The following is a 21,693-nucleotide window of genomic DNA, read 5'->3' as shown; positions in this document are numbered from 1 at the left end:
CACGCCCACACACACACACACACTTACATATACACACGCCCACACACACACACAGAGAAAGAGAGAGAGAGAGAGAGAGAGAGAGAGAGATATTTTCAATTTGAAGTTTATTTTACCAAAGTAAGACGACTTAGTCTATTCAAGAAAGTTTTCAATTATATTTTGGATGCAAAAGTATATTTTGTCAAGTTCAACCCTTTTATTTTACAAGTTTAGGCTTATTATTACTCAAATAACACAATTTCATCTATTCAGGCAACATTTTGTTTGTTATATTTTACTCACTTAAAAAAACATTTTTTTCAATTTTTAGTTTATTATTTCACAAGTTTATGTAATTTTTTATTCTAATATTTGTTAATGCATTTGGATGATAACTATTAGGTTTTTGGATGAACTAATGTTAAGAATATTTCAACCAATCAGAAAATGTGTCGGTTTTATATCCACCAATCAGAAAACGCGTCAGTTTTATTTCAACCAATTAGAAAACGCGTTGGTTTTATTTCAACCAATCAGAGAAGGCGCCAGTTTTGCTTATGAGGTATAAAATCTGCGTAAAAGCAAGCAGAAGCTATTTTGAGAAGTATTTGTGAAGCATTGTGTCAGAGAAGACATCAAGTTGTGATTATTGGCCGTGAGTGTCAGACAAAGAACTCAAGAGAAGCTATAATTAAGGTAAATAATTTTTATTATGTAGTGTGTTTTTAAATAATATGTAAATGCAAATATTGAAACGAAGAAAACGTCAATGCAAGCCAAAAAGAATATGCGTAATGTGAACAAGTACTATAACTATTTATCTATTTTTCAGGTGCTTCTAATTTTGTATGTGTGACTGAAAGGGACCATTAGTGAAAGATGGCGTCTTCAAGCTCCACAAACAAGGCTAACCACACTGCGGTGAGTACCTTGCAAGAGATTTTACCACTGGAATGTATATTTCTCCACTAGTTTTTTAAATAATATATAAATCCAGAAAACAAAGAAACAAAAAAGTAAATACAGAAATGAATATGCGTAATATAAACAAGTACTACAACTATGTTTCTATTTTTCAGGTGTTCTTATTTGTGTACCTGTGAGTGGAAGGATCTGTTACTGGAAATAACGCCAACAAAGTAACCGACTAGAACATGAGTCAAATAATTGCATCATGTCCATGTTTTTCCAATTATATCTATAAGGATTGTGTGTTGGAGACTTTGAAGAGGTATACACCTGGCAAGTATATTATATGCTGGGGATGTTATTCTAATCAAGGCAACCAACTAGCCCACGATTTCGTTGTTAACCATTTCTATGAGTGTGAGTGCGTATGCTGAAAAGATGAAGATTTACTCTCTGAACGTTATTTTATTTGCCAAGGAGAACGCTGTTTGAATAAATGCCAACGATGTGTTAAGTGGATGTGCGAGAGAATCCAGTATTATTTACGGGACTCTGATAACACAAAACATATTTTTGATTTTTATATTACTAAACATGAGGATGTTGCGGATGCTTTGACGGCACACGAGGTACAGACGGAATACAAAGCTTTTTATAGTGTGTTATGTGAAATTTCAAACAATATCGAACTAGTGAAAACTCTTATAGATCCTATACGCTTGGCTGAGCTTACTTCTGGTAGCACAGGATTTTTGTGAGAGTTTTGACAAATAACAGCGAAAATGGTGCAATGCATTATTGATGTACAAGGATTTATTTATAACAGAAAATTTATATTGCGTGAGATTTGTGTGACTTCTATAAATTTGGACACTGTGTATTATGCGCTTGTGAGTGTTCCCGATTATTTCAAAGAGAACAAAGAATCGCGCTGGATTAAAGACAATCTCCATGCATTAATGTATGATATTCCTTGTGGATGTGAAATATACTATGTCCGGAGGGCAGTTAGGAACTTGAACTGTCAAGGTGGTACATTTTTCTGCAAAGGAAAATCCCAAATTATCAAAGATTTGTTTAATATGGATAACATTGTTGATTTACAAACTGTAAACTGTCCATCCTTTAAGAATTTGTATATGTTTCAAGGAGGCTTGTGCAAGTATCATTCTGATACTTCTCCACCAGCTGAACAAGGTTGCGCATTCAGAAATGTTCAAAGACTTATATGTTGGTACAATAATAAAAATATTAATGTGTAATGTATTTTAGTGCAAATAATAAAGATTTGTGAAAAAGAAATGTTTTGTATGTTGTTATTTAGTCTTAAAGCTTATATTCAAGGTATTTTCAAGTATTACTGTTTTTTTTTTTTTGAGTGATTGATTTAATACCAGGAGTTATACGAGTCGTATTTTTACTACAATCACTATATGTCTATGAGGACTAAAATCTACTGATTGAAGCTTAAAGCTTAGGCTTACTGTGTATATTGATTAATCACAGGACAACACGAATTTTACAGAGGATTGTAGGAGGCATAGGCCCACACGCCAGAGCTTTATTAGCCTGCAAGAACAACTTATATGTTGAATTGTGACTGTTTAGCAATAATATTTAAAAAGTTTAAATTATTTTCATTAGATTACATATATATTTTGGATTCAAATAAAACACTCAAGTTAAGTTTTTTAAGTTTATTTTTGTTTAATATACAAATATAGAATATATCAGATTTACATATATGAAAAGTACTCTACCAAAGAGCAAAAGTCACATAGGGATTAAGATTTAGCCGCTGCTGAAATTCTTCCATGAGGGATTTGTAGTTAGAGAGAAATTTTTGCCACTGTTTAAAGTTGAGGGTGACTCCACCAGAGATGTTGGTGATTTCCACTTTTATATTTTCTCCACTGCCCTCGAAGGTGAAGTAAAGTTCTCCTATAATGTTTATAGATCTGAATCTGTCTTCTTGTGTGGGGAATCTGTTCTTGTAAGTGTCGAAGATCGCATCTGATTTGTAGACGCATGATGGGTACTCTTCTCTATTTAGGACAATGTAATTTTTTTCATGTTTCAAAATCAATTCAGTGTCTGTGAAAGTACCTCGAATAATGATATCCATGTTGGCATCGATGATGAATCTGGTTTCTGGTTTTATGTTGTTCATTTGGTGGGTGCCTCTGATAAACTGCATTTTGGTTTGGTATCAATAAAAAGTTTTAAAAATATGCAACTAGTGCTACAAAAGGAACGGAAATTATCGACAATTTCTGGATTATAACTAAAATTCAGTTTGCCTTTTACATATCCAATATTTACAGACCAACACTAACTAGACTTCGATTTATATAAATGTAGCAGGAACTATATTTCTGAGAATCCAACTATATTAGGATTATATGTTAAACTTATACAAAACCAGATTATTCTATGTAAGTATATTTATATTGACTGGATTATTTAACAGATCAAACAGAAAGAAGGCAAAATCCACTAAACGTAGGTGATTGCATGAAAATAACTAGGTCAAGGAGTGACCAACAGTGAGCTGAGGTTATATATAGAGAGTCGCTTTTCATAATTCTTACCTTCGCTGGATCGGCGAAGGAACGCACTTGTGGGCGGTAGAACCTGAATGGGCTCCACCAAGACATCGGAGACTCGAAGCAGATGTCTTGGTGGATGAACCCAAGTAGGGTCATAGGCGCTAGGGTCAATTTGGTCATTTCTTCTTGTATGAGGAGCCAACTCCCCAAATTAACTTACATTGCTTATAACTAATTAAATTTGAAGAAAAATTATAATCTCTTAGACTGTAAACATATTTTATATTTAGGCTGCACAAGATCCGATGACAAAATTAAAAAATGGTAACCGCCCAGACAGGGACTCGAACCCTGGACAGATAGGTTAAAACCCTAATGCTATACCAACTAAGCTATCTGAGCACAAGGTATTCTTTTTTTGAAAAGTTAGTTATGTTAAGAAATATCATTTGAGAACTCTTTTGGTCTGGGTCGACAGAGAAGGAGACAGCATTTCCAAAATTTTACAGACTGGATGTATTTTAGCACCACTATAGAGGCCTTCACTATATGTAATTCGAAACGCTAGAGTTCAGTTAGCTTTCAAAATTGAGGTTACATAGTACAATATGTTGAAGATTTTGTGTTTGGCACGCATAACAAGTTACACTATATCTAATTACGGACAAATGAAACTAAAACTTTGCTAGTAGTTGATGAGTTGACAGTAAATTTGAGACAGATAGCTCCCCCTTCTTCTTAGTACAGATAAAAAACCCTTACTCTTCGTTCTCCTTGTTCAAAGTAAAGTTCTCGCTCCAATCTAATTGGGTATCCAAAAATCTTTTTTTCTTGTGTTCTCGGTAACATTGGGCTACTTTGACAGAAACCTGTTCTAACATGCAAGCTTTCTACCCTAAAACCCTCGCTAAAGCGTCCTGTGCCTTGGGGCAACCCTGAGCGGAATATTAATTGGCGGCGGAAACCGGTTCTACAAGCGACGCATAGCTTCAAAAAATTTCACCATTGCTGCGCATTCCCAGACATCCTTTGTTGTCTGGTTCAATCCCTCCCCTGCCCTACAGTATTGCATACCTTTCCCCTGTTCTTGCGTTCTAGTTAACCTTGGAAAAACCGGTTCTGAAAATTTACCGACGCGTTCTCTGATTGGTCAATCGGGTTCTTTCTTTGTTCTGACGTTCTGACGTCATTTGACCTTGAACGCACATCTCACAAATTCCTTTCTCCTCTACCCTCAGTGCGGAGTTCACAGTCTCCTGTTTCAAACCATCGTCTTTCATAACATAATGAAATTATTACATACGTAGTATACACTATAGGCCTAACCATTTATTACCGTTGCATATCGCGGGTTCGAGTACCGGGACCGTCTTCTTTCGTACCATTACCACCTTTCATAGCGGTTCATAAACCATAAACTCTTATTTTCAATATTATGAACATTAATATTATCGATTTATACATTACATACTTTGCAGTAATGAATATAAAACCATATGCATAGCGTGTAGTACCTCTAATTACCTTCTATATACATATTTTTCATAAAATAAATAATTATATATTCATAAAAGTTATAAACATGCAAATACATAAATGTAAAGTATTCTAAGTACGTGCAAATTAGTTCTAAGTACATGCAAATTAATTAAAACCCGTGCAAATTAGTTATAAGTACGTGCAAATTCGTTATAAGTACGTGCAAATTAGTTATAAGTACGTGCAAATTAATTGCGAATATTAAATAGCGACAGCCACTGGCGGGTTCCCCTTCTACTAACGGGTGTTAATATATACGTATTATATATTTTATATATTTATTATCCAAACTCTAATATCCATAATTTATAATCCGATAATACTCCCGTGACGTTGTGTGAGGTCCGTAGTACCTCGGAGGCCTCTGTCAATCTCCGTGAGGGAGTTGTTAGAACAGCGCACTACGACGCCAGGGGTCCCGGGTTCGAATCCAATCGGGTAAGACATTGATTTGTCCTTAATGAGAGAATTGAGAATTTAGTAAATGTGATAGTATATGTGGAAACAAAGATTGATTGATTGATTTGCTTTATTTTACTTTGCTTCTTGTGCTACTTTTGGCTAATTTGCGAAGATGGGGATGAGTGATGAAATTATGAAATTGATGAATGAACACCCACAAACGCAAACATCAAAGCCCAGGCCAGGATTCAAACCCGGACACCTGGCGTTGAAGCGCGATGTGCTAACCACTACGCCAAGAAGGGCGGCATGTGGATACAAGGAAAGAGAACGAAGGGGGGTGGAACTACCGCTTATGGGTTTTCCTTTCATATTTAAAAAAGACAGAAAAGCAAAAATAAGCCAAATCTGTCAATCAATTATTTCTTTCTAACTCTCTCACTATGCAATTGTTCCTTTAGCATGCAACGTTTTTTATTAAAATCATAATACGATTTATGAAATGATGAAATCTCAAATGCTAATGAGAACACGGACAACCTTCTTTGTAATATACACAGAAAAAACTGGTTTGTTTGGAATTACCAAAAAAGTTTGGTTGAGTTGTTTGGTTATGCTTTTTGTTTCCGATAACCAAATGTTACTTGTAATTACTAAAGCATTTTGTTTAAGAATACAAAAAAATTTGGTTAGACGAAATATGGTACTCGTAAACAAAATTATACACATTTAAGTGAAGAGAAACAAAACGTTTGGTTAAATTTACAATAACTAGATAACATTTACCATTACGCACACGCTAAAAGTATACGTCTGTTATGGCGTACGCACGTTCAAAAACACAAACCGCTGTATCTGAACGATCGCACGGTGAATTTCAGCAAGAATTTCAGTGAATTTTGTGCGTCAGGACTGTTCTCAGCGCATGCGCAAAACACGAGTGCGAGTGACCACAAGGCAAAGACAGTCTTTGTCTAGGCTAGGTCATTTCTTTAGGATTTTGGTGGTCGAGCTCGTCGGACTGAAAATACGGACCACGGAACAGAAGAAATATTTTTCCCCCTCATAATGGATGATGTTGTGAAGTCGAGATTAGAAAGTTGGGGCTTGGCTCCACTTATCGAGATTTTCCGAGGTAAGTGAATAATTATATTAATAATTTAAGGTAAAATTCAAGTTTCAGGCTAATTATATTTCTTTTCTTTTTTCTTTTCTTCGTTGCCACGTGGTGGTAGTGGTTGGCCAAAAAGGAACTTCTGAGTATTAACTACGTTCATTATAGTAGAGCGAGTTGAATATATATTTATGTATATATGCACAGTTATTTGTAATTTTCATCCACCTAACGAAAGTAGCACTTTTTCGTATTCACATAACCTTATTTAGGCAAGTTCATAGCCATTATGTGCTGTACACCTATACCAGGAAATGTACTCCATCTAGTGTGAAAGCATTTACATATTTGGCTTTATGTGATCAAAATTAATGTTATCATCATCGACGAGTTCACAATGTATCTAATATTTATGAAGATGGCGTCTTTTTCAAACAAGGCTATGTTGTAAGAACGGCCCTAGAGGCCGAAACACGCCCGCTCCAATAAAGGCGATTTTATTATTATTATTATTATTTAGTATTCTCAAGCATTTACACCAATATGCATCTGGCATAAAATTATTATGATAGAGAGCAAATTTCGAGATAGATTATTTTGTTTGTGTGCAGCATGCGTGTTTGTACTATTGCAAGATAGTTGCCACATGGTTTAAAGTGCCCCTAGGTCTAGACTTCTATCTTTGCAATTTAAGTTTTCTGCAACTTCCATCCAAATGCAAATTACAGAAAATTAGAACAGTTTATTTGAAGAAAATGTGTTACTTTCATGAGATTTTATTTCACCACGAGGGGATACTGCATGTAGCACGTGCCTTAAATCTTTTTTTTTTTTTGTAGTCTTTAATATTATCAAAAATGATGATTACACAGCAAGTTTCAATTAATAAATTTTTAGTTGAAACTGTATGTGTTGTGTGATAATTTACCATTCAAAATTAGTATTGGTGAAAATTGAAATTCTTGGACATGTTACGGTGCTGCAGCCTGTAAATGAAAAAAGCATTTCTGCAGAATATTATGTAAAGTAAGGAACTTTTACTAAATTATGGCTAATATTTCACTCAATCAATTGATTTCAAAGTTAAGTAACTAGCTGGAAAATGTAAAAATCAAGATTAATATGAGAGAGCTATTGAAACCTGACTAACATACTCAACTACAGAAATTTCCCACTCATTATTTTTTTAGAAAGGTGCTAATGGATTATTTTTTTGGTAGAGGTACCAAAAGAGAAATTTCATACAAGGTAGACATGAAAAATAATGTGACTTTCTGAAAATAGAACAAAATGTAGTTTTACCACCTGATGAAGCCTGTTACTCTGTGTTAATAATTCTGAGTGACTATTTTCACCAGGTGGTGAAGCTACCTTTTGAGTTATTTTCACAAGATTTTAAACTATGTGCATGATCTACAACCTGGCGTGGCCTGCTACATCGATGTGTGTATTCTTTGGTTGCTGATGTGTACAAAGCTTACGTCTGTGTGCAATTATTTTCGTGCAGGAAACAAAGTACTTTTTTTTCTGCATGCCATGGAGTTGGGAAAATACCACACAATGGACTGGTGCTGCCAATATGTCACATGAGTATGAGGGGCTATTATGTTCCCAATTGCTTTCATTGTTAGGTTAGGCAGGTCAGGTTTAGTGCTATTAGCATTAAAATTACTTGGGTATGACTTGAGATGACCGGACCCCTCTCCGATTTTCTTCATATTTGACATACTCATTAATTGAGGCATCCTAATCATGAATCTAAAGTTAAAATTTGTCGGAAACGTCTAGAAATTGCAAAATAAGCAAATCAATTTTCGCAACCGGACCGCTCTCAGATTTTTATAGTACTGCTCATACTTACTGAACCATTGGCGCGTGGTTAGGTTAGTTTCGGTTAGGTTAGGCAAACATAGTTAAAATTTGGTGTTGTGATAGTATCAGGAATTTGGTTGTGAAACAAATAAAATCACGAAAATCGACAGTTTCCATTCCGAAAACTAACTCCTTATTTTAGCTTATTTTGCAATTTCTAGATGTTTCCGACAAATTTTAACTTCAGATTCGTGATTAGGAAGCCTCAATTAGTGAGTATCCCAAATATGAAGAAAATCGGAGAGGGGTCCGGTCATCTCAAGTCGTTCCAATACTTGTGTACGAAGCTTACGTATGTGTGCAATTATTTTCGTGCAGTAGATAAGTATTTTTTTTCTGTATGCCATGGAGTTGGGAAAATACCGCACAATGGACTGGTGCTGCCAATGTGTCACATGAGGGTGAGGGGGTATTACGTTTTAAATGCTTTCATTGTTAGGTTAGGCAGGTAAGGAATAGTGCTATTAGCATTAGAATTACTTAGATAAATACTTGTGTACGAAGCTTACGTCTGTGTGCAATTATTTTCATGCAGGAGACAAATATTTTCTTTTGTTTGACATGGAGTTGGGAAAATACCACATGATGGACTGGTGCTGCCAATATGTCACATGAGTATGAAGGATATTACATTCCTAAATGCTTTCATTGTTAGGTTAGGCAGGTCAGGTTTAGTGATATTAGCATTCAAATTACTTCTGTAAATACTTCCCATCATGTGATCATGTAATTCCCGGTCTTCAGCACTTTCTGCTATTCTCACTACGTGGTCACAGTAGTAGCAACACCCATTTTTAATTTAAAATACCTTTTTAGCAGTAAGTTATCAACACTGCAAATGAATATAGTAAAATGAGATAGGACAATATTGTGGTATGATTCAGGTAATTATTTTCCTGGTTAATATAGCCACATACGCTGTTCTCATTCCCTTGTGAAAATAGACCCACATGCTATTTTCACCACCTAGTGAAGATAGTCATAATGCTATTCTCACCATCTGGTGAAAATAGTCAAGGCCTAAATAATTACATTGACATTTTATTTTAATAATATTTTACTGTCTCTTTTGAGTGATTTAATGAAAGTTTTTGAGAATGTGTGAAATTTTTATTTAAGAACCTGAGTACATACATTGATGCAAGCACTGATTTCTGTTCTTCTCACCACCTGGTGAATGAAAACGTTCATTTTTAAATGAGATACAGATTGCCTTGTATGAGATTTTTTGTTAATATTGACCACAACTACCTTCATCAGGTGATGAGAAGAGCAGATAGTGCTGAAACCAGGAATTGCATTGTCACATGTTGGAAGTATTTACAGAAGTAATTTTAATGCTAACAGCCCTAAACCAGAATTATTAACGTACCCCTTCAATCGTATGTCATGTGACACTTGCAGTAGCAGTACAAATTGTCGTTTGTTTTTTTAACAAAAATGCATCTCAAGCAAAGAGTATTGTGCAGAACCCAGTATTCTTTAACATGAATCATAATATAGTTCCAAAAGAGCATGGTTTGAAATTCTGAAAATAAAAGCATCTAGATTTAAACCTTTTGCACATATGATTGTGGAATTTCTGGTGAAAAATACAACCACAAATCAACTGTGATTGCATATTCAAAGTTGACTTACGCATTAATTTTCTAAATCACTTTAAGTGTAAAATTCTGGAGTCTCTCACTGGATTAGTAATTATGTTTTCTCCATTTGTCTGTGAGTGGGGATTTATTTTTGTACAAAGGTTAATGCAAGTCTCACAAGGCACTTAGGTCTGTCCTCACTTCCTTCCTTCTAGCTTCCTTACTTAAGGATCGTTGAATTGTTAAACCACACACTTAAGGTTCTGTGTAAATAATTTAACTTATAGATCCATGGTAGTGAGAGAAATAGCATGTAACTACATGATGAAAATAATTTTCCTGCAAAAACAGTTTCTGCTATTCTAACAATCTGATGAGGTACTTACTTGTGTTCATTTCTGAGATATACATTTTCGTAACAGAATGAGTTTCTGCATTTTGAATATTGTTGTGAAGTTCATGTAATTAATTTGACTAGTCCATATTGGGGAATATATTTCAAAACTGTATGGAGAAGGAATTCATTAGAATATGCAGCCTCTGTTGTAATGTAAGAGTACTGAAACTTTATACTAGTGTGTCCGTTAACTGCTATCAGTGGTACATCAACTTGAAATATTATGCACTCATTGACTGCTACGAACTACATGTGCAGCATTTTTCAACAGAGCCAACATTATTCTCTTATTAGTTTTGGAGAAAACATTACTTTTCACTTTATTCAACAGTTATTAGCATCTAAACTTGTGCAGTGGTATATAGTTTGTTCAGTTGCCATTGTTTTAAGGATCATGTGAGGACCCCCTCCCCTTCCCCCCTCTTGCTGCCTTTGCGAACTGAGGGCGTAAAAATATTTTATGATAGTTTCCAGTCTGAGGTGGATCGGCAAGTGAGCAAGTGAGACTGGCTAAACTCTCAGATTATATTTCATCTTAATTTGCACTGGTTGTTAGATTAAGCAGTCAAATTCTATGCATCTCTTAAAAAATAATTTCAGGCAAAAATAAATATGGTATGTAGGTTAGGCAGGTTCAAGAATCTCTCAACCTAATTGAAATAATTATTACTTAAGGTTCTGTGTAGATCCATGGCAGTGAATGAAGTAACTATGTGATGAAAATAATTTTCCTGCGGAAACTCTTTCTGCTATTCTAACCATCTGGTAAAGTACTTGCCTTTCTGAAATGAAATTTTATTTTCTAAAAGTAGACAAAATTCCTCCCTGCATCAGAAAATATGTTGAGAACAGAGCTGAGTACATGCACATTTTTAATTAAGAAATTTGAAAAGCAATAATATGTAAATTGCAATGTTCTACACATATTTAACTTGTTCATAGCTCTATACTTGTCCAAATCACAATAGGAATGTTATATATAGGTGTGCATAGCCATCACGCAGCAATCATTCCTTAATTTGCATAATATATACAGAAGTGATTATTTGCACTGTAGAGCGATTCCATGTGGTGTCACATGGAACTAATAACAAAATAAATTTACAGGGAATGAATTATTCCTTAAAGGAAAAGATAGGACTTAAGATACCCTTTTCTTGTAGCAACTATATTTACCCTCTAAATAAGTTTTCCTGTAATTTAAGATATTCCATAATATTTGCGTTGAAATTTATAATTTGCTGTTACGCATAATCAGAGAACTTGCATGTTTGTACAGTAATATATTTCTGTGAATTAATTAACTTTCCAAATAAGACTTTGTTCAAAATATTGCAATATTCATGTCCTGCACCATATTCGTGAGGTCTAAGGTGTCATGCTTTGGGCTCCAGCTATGAGATGCATGCAGGTTCGAATCCTGGTTTAAAGCATAACTTTTCTCTTGAGGTTTCTGTCTGTGTGTCATTAGGAAACTGGGGAATTACAAATGAATAATGTAACCTGGTGAAAGAAACTTTACCTCGACAGGTGGGAGTAAAGCCAACAGTATGTATGTAGGCATAGGTCCTTATGGTCTGTTGTGCCATGGGTTAATTTTATTAAAATTTTCATACTATTCACCGAGTGCAAGAACCAAAACTAATAATGGATAGTTTTGTCTCAGTAAAATGTGAGGGTCGAAAGTAAAATTCCTGGAAAAAATAGTTTCCGACATAAAATTAACTAACTGCAAGAGACAATTTACTTAAAATAGCTAAAATATTTTTGCACATTTGAACTTACACTTCAAACCTGTTGGTAAATGATACTTCAATAGTTATTAACACACCAGTGTAATGTAGACCTATTTTTGAATTTTTTTTTTTAATTTCAGAAGAAGAAATTGATGATGAGGCATTTAATGTCCTCACAGAAGAGTTGATTGGCAAGTTAATCCCCAAAATTGGAACAAGAGCAAAGTTTCTTACAAAGTGGAGAGAATTCAGAGGAATAGATAATTATGTAACATGCAGTGTGATGGATGATGGCTCAGTGTCCTTTACAGACTCAAACATAAATCTCGAGCATGATCCACTAGAAATTACTTCAGATAATGATAATTCCTTACAGAAGGAAGAAGTATCTGAACCATGCAGAAAAAGGCAACCTACTGTTTTGAACATTAATGATGATGCACTACAGCCGCTCTGTAAAATAATGAAGTTATCAGACTTTGTAAGTTTTATGCCCAAAATTTAATTATGTAATCTTCGTATGTGAATATTGGGGAAACTTCTTAGGTTACATGCATGTGCAGACTAAAGTTTCACATTCAGGAAAATCTCAATCTGTCTATCTCTCTCACTCTCTCTCTCTCTCTCTCTCTCTCTCTCTCTCTCTCTCTCTCTCTCTCTCTCTCTCTGTGTGTGTGTGTGTGTGTGTGTGTGTGTGTGTGTGTGTGTGTTACTGTGAATAGTTCAAGATCTTGAAGATGACAATGCTTGCATGCTCTCCTCCCACAAACAAACCTACAAATGACTCACTAATATGGTGCTTTTCCATGTTGCAGATATTGGAAGAATTTCTGAATGAGAAACTGCATGGGAAAAAAATTCTTATCGATTACCAGAAGAATGGTCGCCTGAGTGCACAAAATAGGCGACAACTAGTGTCACTGATTGTCGACCATTTCCTACAAATAAATACCCATTTATCGAACGAGGTATTCCTGGATTTGAGTATCAAAATTACAGAGGTTTTTCCAACAGAGCAAAAGGTAAGACACAGGATGAAGTTAAATCTTTACGTTGCTAGATTAAATGAGATTACTTTTTTGTATATGAAATGCTACTGAATTGTAAGTAAAGGCTGATTTTGAGTGACTAAGGTACAAATATGTTTTGTTTGTTTATTCAAGTATAATTCCAATCTGACTGAACCATTCTAGTGCTGTTAAAAGTATTTTTATTTTTTTAAATAAAAAATAACATGTTGTGCTTAGTCACTATGTACATATGTCTAATTGAACTAGCATAGTGAGGTTTCTTTGAACTTAAGCCAAACTAATGTCTATTAGATATGTATAGATGTATAAGACATTATACATCTTAATATATTTTCACAAAATTGTTTTAGACATTCAATGTTCATATTTATTGATTCTAGTTAACTTGTGTGTTTGACAGAACTTAAATGTTTTGCAGGAAATTTATTACATAGAACCAAAGGCTCAAGGACCAGATCAGAAAATTTCGAAAGGAAAACTTGTGGATCGATACCGAAATACCAGGAGAACATTACGTAGAAGTGGTGTAATAGGTGCTGTGAGACAGCGTAACCAACATATACCGGACACCAGTTCTGTGGAAGATGGTTTGACAGGTAAGCTGGATAATTGAATATACTGTAAATGCCACTGTAGAAGTTCTTAAATTATGTGAATGTCAGTATTAGTTTTTTTATGGTAGGCTTATTCTTGTGCACTATTGTACCGGGTTCGGTACCCGGTGGAGGCTCATGGTGGTTCGGATCCCACTTTAAACTGTAGGTTCAGTCCCAGTTATCCTTACTGTGCATAAAGTGGACTTAAAACACCAAATCAATCAATCTTGTGTACTATTCTAGTAACTTCTAGAGTTTGTTGTTAACCTCAATATTGTGTATATTTCCATTACCTTCCAGATTATGATGAAAACACTGACAGCAAAGCATGGCTTCAATACAATGTTGAGCCATGGAATGATGTGATTGAACACTGGAAGAAGACATTCAAATTTCGTTCCAGGCAAGAGAGTAAAACTGTACAGGAAGTGTTATAATTGTGGCCAGCATTGAAACAACCTCTAGGCTACACACTGGTAAGCATATCTCAGACATCATTGTTCTTTCATTAGTTGAATTGTTGGTGGCTGCTGATTCAAAGTGAACTTCTAGCACCATGGCTACGCTGTAGAGATCATATTCCTTGCCTTTTTAAGGGATGGGAAGGGGTGACATTTGTCTCAATCACATTTATGAAGTGCACTTATGTCATTCATTTCATGGGGCATTTCGAGAAAGCATATGCAGTCAATGGTATGTAAACGACTAACGTAAGAATGTGAAAACTCCAAAAAAAAAATTGGTCACATAAAAACACTTCCTTTCAGAGGATACCTAACTTAAATTTACACCATGTCAAACCCTGTACATTTAGATTACACTTTGCTGTGACTCTTTTACGCAAATGTTTTGCCACTTCAACGCCCTTTTCACAACACAATGTTTATACTCGGAGATCCTCTCTATCAAACTACAGCAGCCATTAAAGAGGGGGGGGGGACAAACTATATTGTCACATGTTAATGAACTCTGCTACAGTGTGTTTGGGTAGTTCAGATTCTGCATTAAACTGTAGGTCCAGCTCTGATTAGCCTACCTGTGCATAAAGAGAGCACAAATAGTGACTTTAGATAGGTAGATAAGACTTTGTATGAAGATGAGACATTGTATTAATGTTTTTTAATTTTCACAGATTGATCTAGACTTCAAGAGAATTTTTCCCAATCACAGACCATTATTTGCAGAATGGGAGTCTATATCTAAGAAGCTGACAAACTTAATGGTTGACAGGCTCAAAGATGATGCATCAGTAGAACTTTTAAGTGTCTTAGACGATGAATCTGCTACAAGAGGTAATAACTTCATGATTTATTTTCCTTGCTATTATGCAATGTAGATTTTTAAAATTTATTTTAGGCTTAAATATTAACTTTCATCAAATACTTAGTTCCCCTTCATTCATGGAGATTATATCATATGAAAGTTATAGCAACCAGTGTGTAATATGTGGACATATTTTGATAATGTAGCCTCTTGTAACTTTCCTTCAATGTACATATTAATTGTTGATTGTCACTTGAAAACACCAAGAATCAAATAATTTGCACTCAACTTGCACTGCAGATTTTTTCTTTCAAACTCGAAAATTATTTTCTTTTTTTAAAAGAAGTATTTGCCACGTACAGCAATGGATGAGAAAAATAACCTCTGTCAATAGGATAAATTGTAATGCCAACAATATTTTTTCAGATACTAAAGCAGCTATAATACTGATTTTGCTGAGTCAGTTGTGCCGTTCAACTACCCAGATAAGGCATAAGAAAACTTGGAAACCAACTGTGAAGGAGTCTCAGGATAGCTTTGTCTGTCACATAAAGGTAACTATTAAGGCTTAATAACTTATAAACTAATTATTTCAGGCCATGTTTGAATTGCAGATATATTAAGTAAATATGACATCAAGAATAAATACATGTAGATTTTGTTATTGTAAATATTTCAAATTTCAGCATTTGGATTTTTTAATAATATATGGTAAATTGGAGATATTGAGGCATGTTAAAAAGTTTTAGGATAGTTAATGTACCAAGCTGTTTAATGCAAATGTCTCATATTAAGCCTGCTTTACAAGTTTATATATGTTTATGTATGTATTTATAACTTTATCTCTGATATTTCAAAATATACTTACCAAGCTTATGCTATGCTTATGGAAACAGATGCAGGTAGTATTTTAGGTGGATCATTAGGTATGCAGAGTGTATTTGTTGTTAACTTGCATAATTAATATTTTCAATAATTCATTTCATAACTTGAAAGCCAAGGGAATTATGTTTAAGCAATAATTTTGTTTTCTTTTACTTGTGTTGATCCTCCCAGCTGTATTAATTTGCCAAAAAAAAATTTAATTTGTAGGGAATTGGAGATGTTGAGCAATTCATTGAAGACAAGAATAGGAAATTGGCCTCATATGGTCTCACAAGACAACCGCTTGTGATTTTGGTGGGACCTTCTTTGAGAAGCATTACTGCTTCATATGCAATAATCAATAGTACTTGGTACTTGTTTGATAGCGTGCTGAAGGCAGTAGACATCTGCTTCAAGAGTTTCTTCACTCTGAATGCCGAATACCCAAGAGAGGGAGAACACTTGTGGCTTCTGCTTCAAAAATGTGTGTACAACATTTCTACAAAATCTGACAAGCACATTATGTCGGTGAACACTTTACTGATTGACCTCATTGGATTGTGATTTCTTGTTATGAATGCTCTTTTTTAATGAGAACTTACTTGCAATGTTAGTAATATAGTGAAATATATTAAGCCTAAACCTAGATGTAAGGGTAGACTGTTGTCATATGTAACAAATTCAGATTTGTGTGTTTTACCATATAGTACAAAATGGTGTTGTGTTATATTTGTAACAACCATTATCCAAATTTTTCAGCACTAATATTGCACTTAAAATTTCAGCACATGATATCTTCAAATGGTGTATTCAAATGTCGTGATGATGGTTGTTTACGAGACTTCATTGGCATAAAATCATTTAGGAAACACCACAGGAGAACACATCATGCAGGTTGTGATATTGAAATTACTGCAAGTTCTGATATTGAAAATACTGCAAGTTCTGATGTGCCTGTTGAATTTGAAAGCAGTGAACCAACTAATGATCAGGGTATAGATACACACCTTCAATTAATTGATGATAACTTATTTGGGGAAAACATTCAGTTGGAATGTGTAACATTCATTTCACAGTTGTATGCAAGAGCAGATTTAACTAGGTCACAGATCCAACACATTATATCAATGGTAACAAACTTCTATGGACCTCTATTGTCATCCCTACAAACAGAAGTTAAGGCAGCATTTCAGTCACCAAACCCAATAAATCAAGAATCAGTTGTAAGAAAACTTGGTTTGCTAGAGAATGCTTTTGATGGCTTGTCATCGGAATATTTAAGAATAAAGTATTTAGAGAGCAATAAATATTTGGTTAGGCCTATTGAATATGTGATAGGAACAAGGTTAGAAAACAGTCATTTCTGGCAAACGTGTCCTTACTCCAGTGCAATCCAAAGGACATTTCATTCCCCTACATAATATTCTGACTCTGCTTTTCTCTATCCCTTTTGTATTTGAAAGAGTTTTTGATTATGTTGCACAGTTGTTGCAATCAGATACATTGTCAAATTTCATCCAAGCCAAATTATGGAAGAAAAAGGTAGAGCTATTTGAAAACAAAAAAGTATTGCCATTGTTAATCTATTTTGATGAATTTGAGACTGGCAATCCACTAGGATCACATGCAGGGATTCATAAGTTAGGGGCAGTATATGCAAGCATTCCACGTATGCCTCCTGAGTTCCGTTCACTACTGGAAAATATTTTTTTAGTTTTGCTCTTCCATTCATCAGACAGAGTACAACTTGGAAATAATGCTACATTCAGGGTCTTGATTCAGGAGTTGATATTTCTTGAAAATGAAGGCATATCAATAAACACAGAACAAGGAGAAGAAAGAATTTTTTTCGCTATTGGACTTATATGTGGAGACAACTTAGGACTCCATGGTATTCTTGGTTATGTTGAAAGTTTCTCTTCTTTGCATTCATGTCGATTCTGTAAAATATCCAAAGACCGGCTGCAACGCAGCATTGACGTAGGTAATGAGGTTTTAAGAAGTAGATGTAATTATAGTGAAGATATTGCTATTAAAAATTTATCTGCAACTGGTATTAAAGAAGAGTGTGTGTTTAATGAAATTCCATCTTTCCATGTGACAGAAAACTATTCAGTTGATATAATGCATGATTTGTTTGAGGGTGTTTGTGTGTATGATCTTCTAAATGTTATGAGACATTACATTATAACTTTGAGGCTCTTTACGCTTGACATGTTGAATTCTCGTATTCAAGCTCTAGATGTTGGTGTTCATGAACAAAGCAACAGACCACCAATAATTACAATGGACAATTTAAAGAAGAAGAGTTTGAATATGTCTGCAGCACAGATGCTTTTTCTTGTTAGGTATCTGGGACTCATAATTGGAGATCTTGTTCCAGATGAGGATGAAGTGTGGTATTTCTATTGTACATTAAGACAAATAATAGATCTAGTAACAGCACCATCTTATCAACTTGGGTGTGATAAACTGCTGGGTTGTCTCATTGAGGAACACCATGAAATGTACTTAAATTTGTTTCAGGAGCCTCTGAAACCTAAACACCATTTCATGTGTCACTACCCTGAAGTGATGTGCCAGTCAGGTCCTTTAATTAACATTTGGTGCATGAGATTTGAATCCAAACACAGTGTTTTTAAAACAATCTCTTCTGTAGTAACTACAAGGAAAAATGTTACTTTTACGCTAAGTTTCAAGCATCAGTTGCAGCAGGCAGAACGATATGTATCACAAAGAGGTTTTAACACTCCCTTGATTTCTTTTGGACCAGGTGCTGAAATAGAAACAGCATCTCTTTCCTATTTTGCAGAAATCTCCGATTTCATGCTTACAAAGCTGTCTGCAAAAGTGAATAGGCTTAATCATGTAACTGCAAAGGGAACATTATACAAACAAGGAATGATATTAGTTACTGTCATAAGAGATGACTTCCCACAATTTGGTGAAATAATTGATATTTTAGCTGATCAGGACTCTTCTGTTTATTTTGTGTGCAGCGAATTGGAAACAATCAGTTTCAATAACCATATTCATGCATATAAAGTATGTACAACAAGAAGATATACTTGTGTTGCACACAGTGCTCTCATTGAACACAATCCAACATGTTTTGTACATGTAAAGGATGACAGGTATGTTCCTCTAAGGAATGCCGTGTAGTTAAATTCTTCACCTTTAAGGAAAAGATTTCCTGGTGACGATGATGAAAAGATTCTCTCGGGCTGTCAACCAGGTGAGTTGTGGAAAGAATTCAAAGCTTTCGAGAGCTAACATCACTCTCATCTTCAGGGTAAAAGATTGTAATCTTTTCCCAACTCACCTGTTCAATAGCCTCGGAGAATCTTTTCATTATTCACCTTTGTTTATATTTCCACTTTTCATTATGTATGTATTATGGATGAGACACATTTGTAATGTTATGTTCATTTTGTATCAATTTGGGTAATTTAATTATTTTCTCTGATGGCATATTTGTATTTAAACATTGTACTCACTGCAAGTAAGGAGACTTAAGTATAAATATTAAAATTTGTTTGTTCTAATTGTATTTATTATCACCTTTGTTCATATTTCCACTTTCATTATGTATGTATTATGGATGTGAGGCATTTGTAATGTTATGTTCATTTTGTATCAATTTGGGTAATTTTATTATTTTCTCTGATGGCATATTTATTTGTATTTAAACATTGTACTCACTGCAAGTAAGGAGACTCAAGTATATATATTAAAACTTGTTTGTTCTAATTGTATTTATCATCACCTTTGTTCATATTTCCACTTTCATTATGTATGTATTATGGATGTGAGGCATTTGTAATGTTATGTTCATTGTGTATCAATTTGGGTAATTTTATTATTTTCTCTGATGGCATATTTATTTGTATTTAAACATTGTACTCACTGCAAGTAAGGAGACTAAGTATAAATATATTTTTAAAATTGTATAACCTGTACATTTTATTTTATCCTGATGCTATTTCTTCTCATATATTTTTATGTTGCATGTGTTCACTGTATGCCTCATGCAATGAGGAATTGAGATAAATTTGTTTTAATTGTATATGAATTTTATGATATGAAGTATTTTTCCAATTTTCATATTCTCAGAATATGGTAAGGAAATTGCATTGAAACATTTGAAAATGCTTGTTCTACGTTGTATATAAAGATATCTGTTTTGCGGTTACGCGGAGATAGGTAAATTACTCTGATCAGCTTATCAGAGTAAAATGCTTGTTCTTCTTGGATGTACACTTTATACTGAGAATTTTTTTAAAAAAGTTTTGAACTGCAAAAGTCTGTAATTGAAAAACCCATCGAATGGTCTCATTTGATATCCTTTACGCAGCTGGATCCGTGATTGTGTCAAGTGGCCAACTTTCAATATCTACTAGTTTTTCTGCTAAAGTTCTGGCCTGAAATGGGGAAATCTGCATTCTTTTACAGAGGCTCATTCTCATATGTTACATGGTATACCACCGGTGAACAGACTTGTTATACTGTATAGACATTGCTAGGAAATTAATTGTCGATCGTGTGCTTTTATTTTACTTACATGCAGGCTTGGATGTAAAACATGGCGACATTTTGGTCATTTTTGAGTTGCAAAGTAAAATATGCTATCCTTCAATTTTAGAGTGAAATTTCCAGGTCATACAATTTGCATTGGTCAGTGAAACCTTCTGAAATTGGTAAACATAGCATGAAAACAATTTATCTACAGTATAGTTTCTAATAACCTTGTCTCTTAGAAAATGAAGGAATGATCAAAAAGTCACTTCCCATATTTTACACCTAAGTTCTTCATATAATAAATATATACAATAAATAAGAATTGTGTAAAAAGTCAAATTTTCAAAATATATCCAGTTTTATGCTTATGGTTTCCTCATGATTTTGTTTCTTAGCTCTAAAGATGTTAACATTCCAGGTACTAAACTATGTAGTCATGCTTAACATTGTTTTCTCTAGACATAATTTGGAAATTATATAAATGCACTAACATTAGCCAGATTTAGTAATTCTGAATATCATTTTGTTATTCTAAACAAATCATTTGGTAAACATAAATAAAACTACTTGGTAACATCAGGTAAATTTAGTAGATGTTACTAAATTATTTTGTTCCTGTAACAAAATTTTTGGTAATGATAAACAACAATGCAAGATAAAATTAACCAGATTTGGTAATTTTGAATAAATTATTTTGTTACCCAAAACAAATCATTTGGTAACCTTAAGTAAAAACATTTGGTAAAAAGGGGAAATTTTGGTAATTTTGACTAAAATATTTGGTTTTCCTAAACAAATTGGCTCGATTTGGTTCGATTTACCAAAATAATATTTGGTATTGGTAACAAAAAAATTGTTTACGATAAACAAATAGAACTTGACCAAATCTTTTGGTACTGGTGAACAATTGTTTGGTTGGCGCCTATTTAAACAAACTATTTGTTTGCCACTACCATTTTTTTGGTTAATCCAAACAAACATTTTTCTCTGTGTATCGATCAGATTTCAGAAACATGAATTTTTACAATACGTTTGCATGTGCAAATTTTCCTCTTTTAAAAGTAGCATGTTTTAATTAAGTTACTAATCATTAAAGGGATATTTCAATACCATCCCGAAGTATGATAATTAATATTTCCCCCTCAAAGTAATGATAATGAAACACTTTCCCTCTCTGAAACTCGCATAGAAATGATAGCGGCCGTTTGCTTCGGCCAAGCCCCGAACGAACATTACCGAAGGGGCACCGAGCATAACCGAAGGGGCCCTGAGCCTCCTATGTGACGTCACGCGCTCGTGCATGATCGGCAATTTTCGGATGGCGGTACCTTATAT

General features: G+C 34.2%; 2 protein-coding genes across 5 annotated transcripts; both read left to right on the top strand.

Annotated features, from left to right (window-relative positions):
* Positions 1–5,967: 5,967 nt before the first annotated feature.
* LOC145997251 (uncharacterized) lies at positions 5,968–17,496 on the top strand. 4 transcript variants are annotated; one of them, XM_083134096.1, is made up of 5 exons: positions 12,537–12,567; positions 12,902–13,108; positions 13,536–13,713; positions 14,014–14,189; positions 14,846–14,985. In XM_083134096.1, exons 1-4 carry the CDS (start codon positions 12,550–12,552, stop codon positions 14,148–14,150), a joined length of 540 nt encoding a protein of 179 aa, XP_082990222.1. In that variant the 5' UTR covers positions 12,537–12,549; the 3' UTR covers positions 14,151–14,189; positions 14,846–14,985. The 4 variants fall into 4 exon arrangements, 3 of the variants coding, with proteins under 3 accessions (XP_082990222.1, XP_082990223.1, XP_082990220.1); XM_083134097.1 differs by lacking the exons at positions 12,537–12,567; positions 12,902–13,108; positions 13,536–13,713 and adding exons at positions 15,403–15,530; positions 16,069–17,496 and having other exon boundaries at positions 14,067–14,189; positions 14,846–15,005; XM_083134094.1 differs by lacking the exons at positions 12,537–12,567; positions 12,902–13,108; positions 13,536–13,713; positions 14,014–14,189 and adding exons at positions 14,203–14,406; positions 15,403–15,530; positions 16,069–17,496 and having other exon boundaries at positions 14,846–15,005.
* Positions 17,497–17,517: 21 nt separating this feature from the next.
* On the top strand, positions 17,518–19,827 carry LOC145997250 (uncharacterized). The gene has a single exon (XM_083134093.1). The coding sequence runs from the start codon at positions 17,965–17,967 to the stop codon at positions 19,000–19,002; it is 1,038 nt and encodes a 345-aa protein (XP_082990219.1). The 5' UTR covers positions 17,518–17,964; the 3' UTR covers positions 19,003–19,827.
* The last annotated feature ends 1,866 nt before the right edge of the window (positions 19,828–21,693 follow it).

Source organism: Lepisma saccharinum, chromosome 13 (genome assembly GCF_977018435.1).
Source record: "Lepisma saccharinum chromosome 13, izLepSacc3.1, whole genome shotgun sequence".
NCBI lineage: Eukaryota > Metazoa > Arthropoda > Insecta > Zygentoma > Lepismatidae > Lepisma > Lepisma saccharinum.
The sequence above is the reverse complement of the archived record's forward strand: the minus strand, read 5'-3'. Positions and strand labels throughout refer to the sequence as shown.

Excerpts from the sequence above, each read along its gene's own strand:
- LOC145997250 (XM_083134093.1), top strand. The coding sequence starts at position 17,965 with ATGCATGATTTGTTTGAGGGTGTTTGTGTGTATGATCTTCTAAATGTT.
- LOC145997251 (XM_083134094.1), top strand. The coding sequence starts at position 14,359 with ATGTCATTCATTTCATGGGGCATTTCGAGAAAGCATATGCAGTCAATG. Across the intron at positions 15,006-15,402 it reads CGATGAATCTGCTACAAGAG|ATACTAAAGCAGCTATAATA; the intron begins GTAATAACTTCA and ends ATATTTTTTCAG. Across the intron at positions 15,531-16,068 it reads GCTTTGTCTGTCACATAAAG|GGAATTGGAGATGTTGAGCA; the intron begins GTAACTATTAAG and ends TTTAATTTGTAG.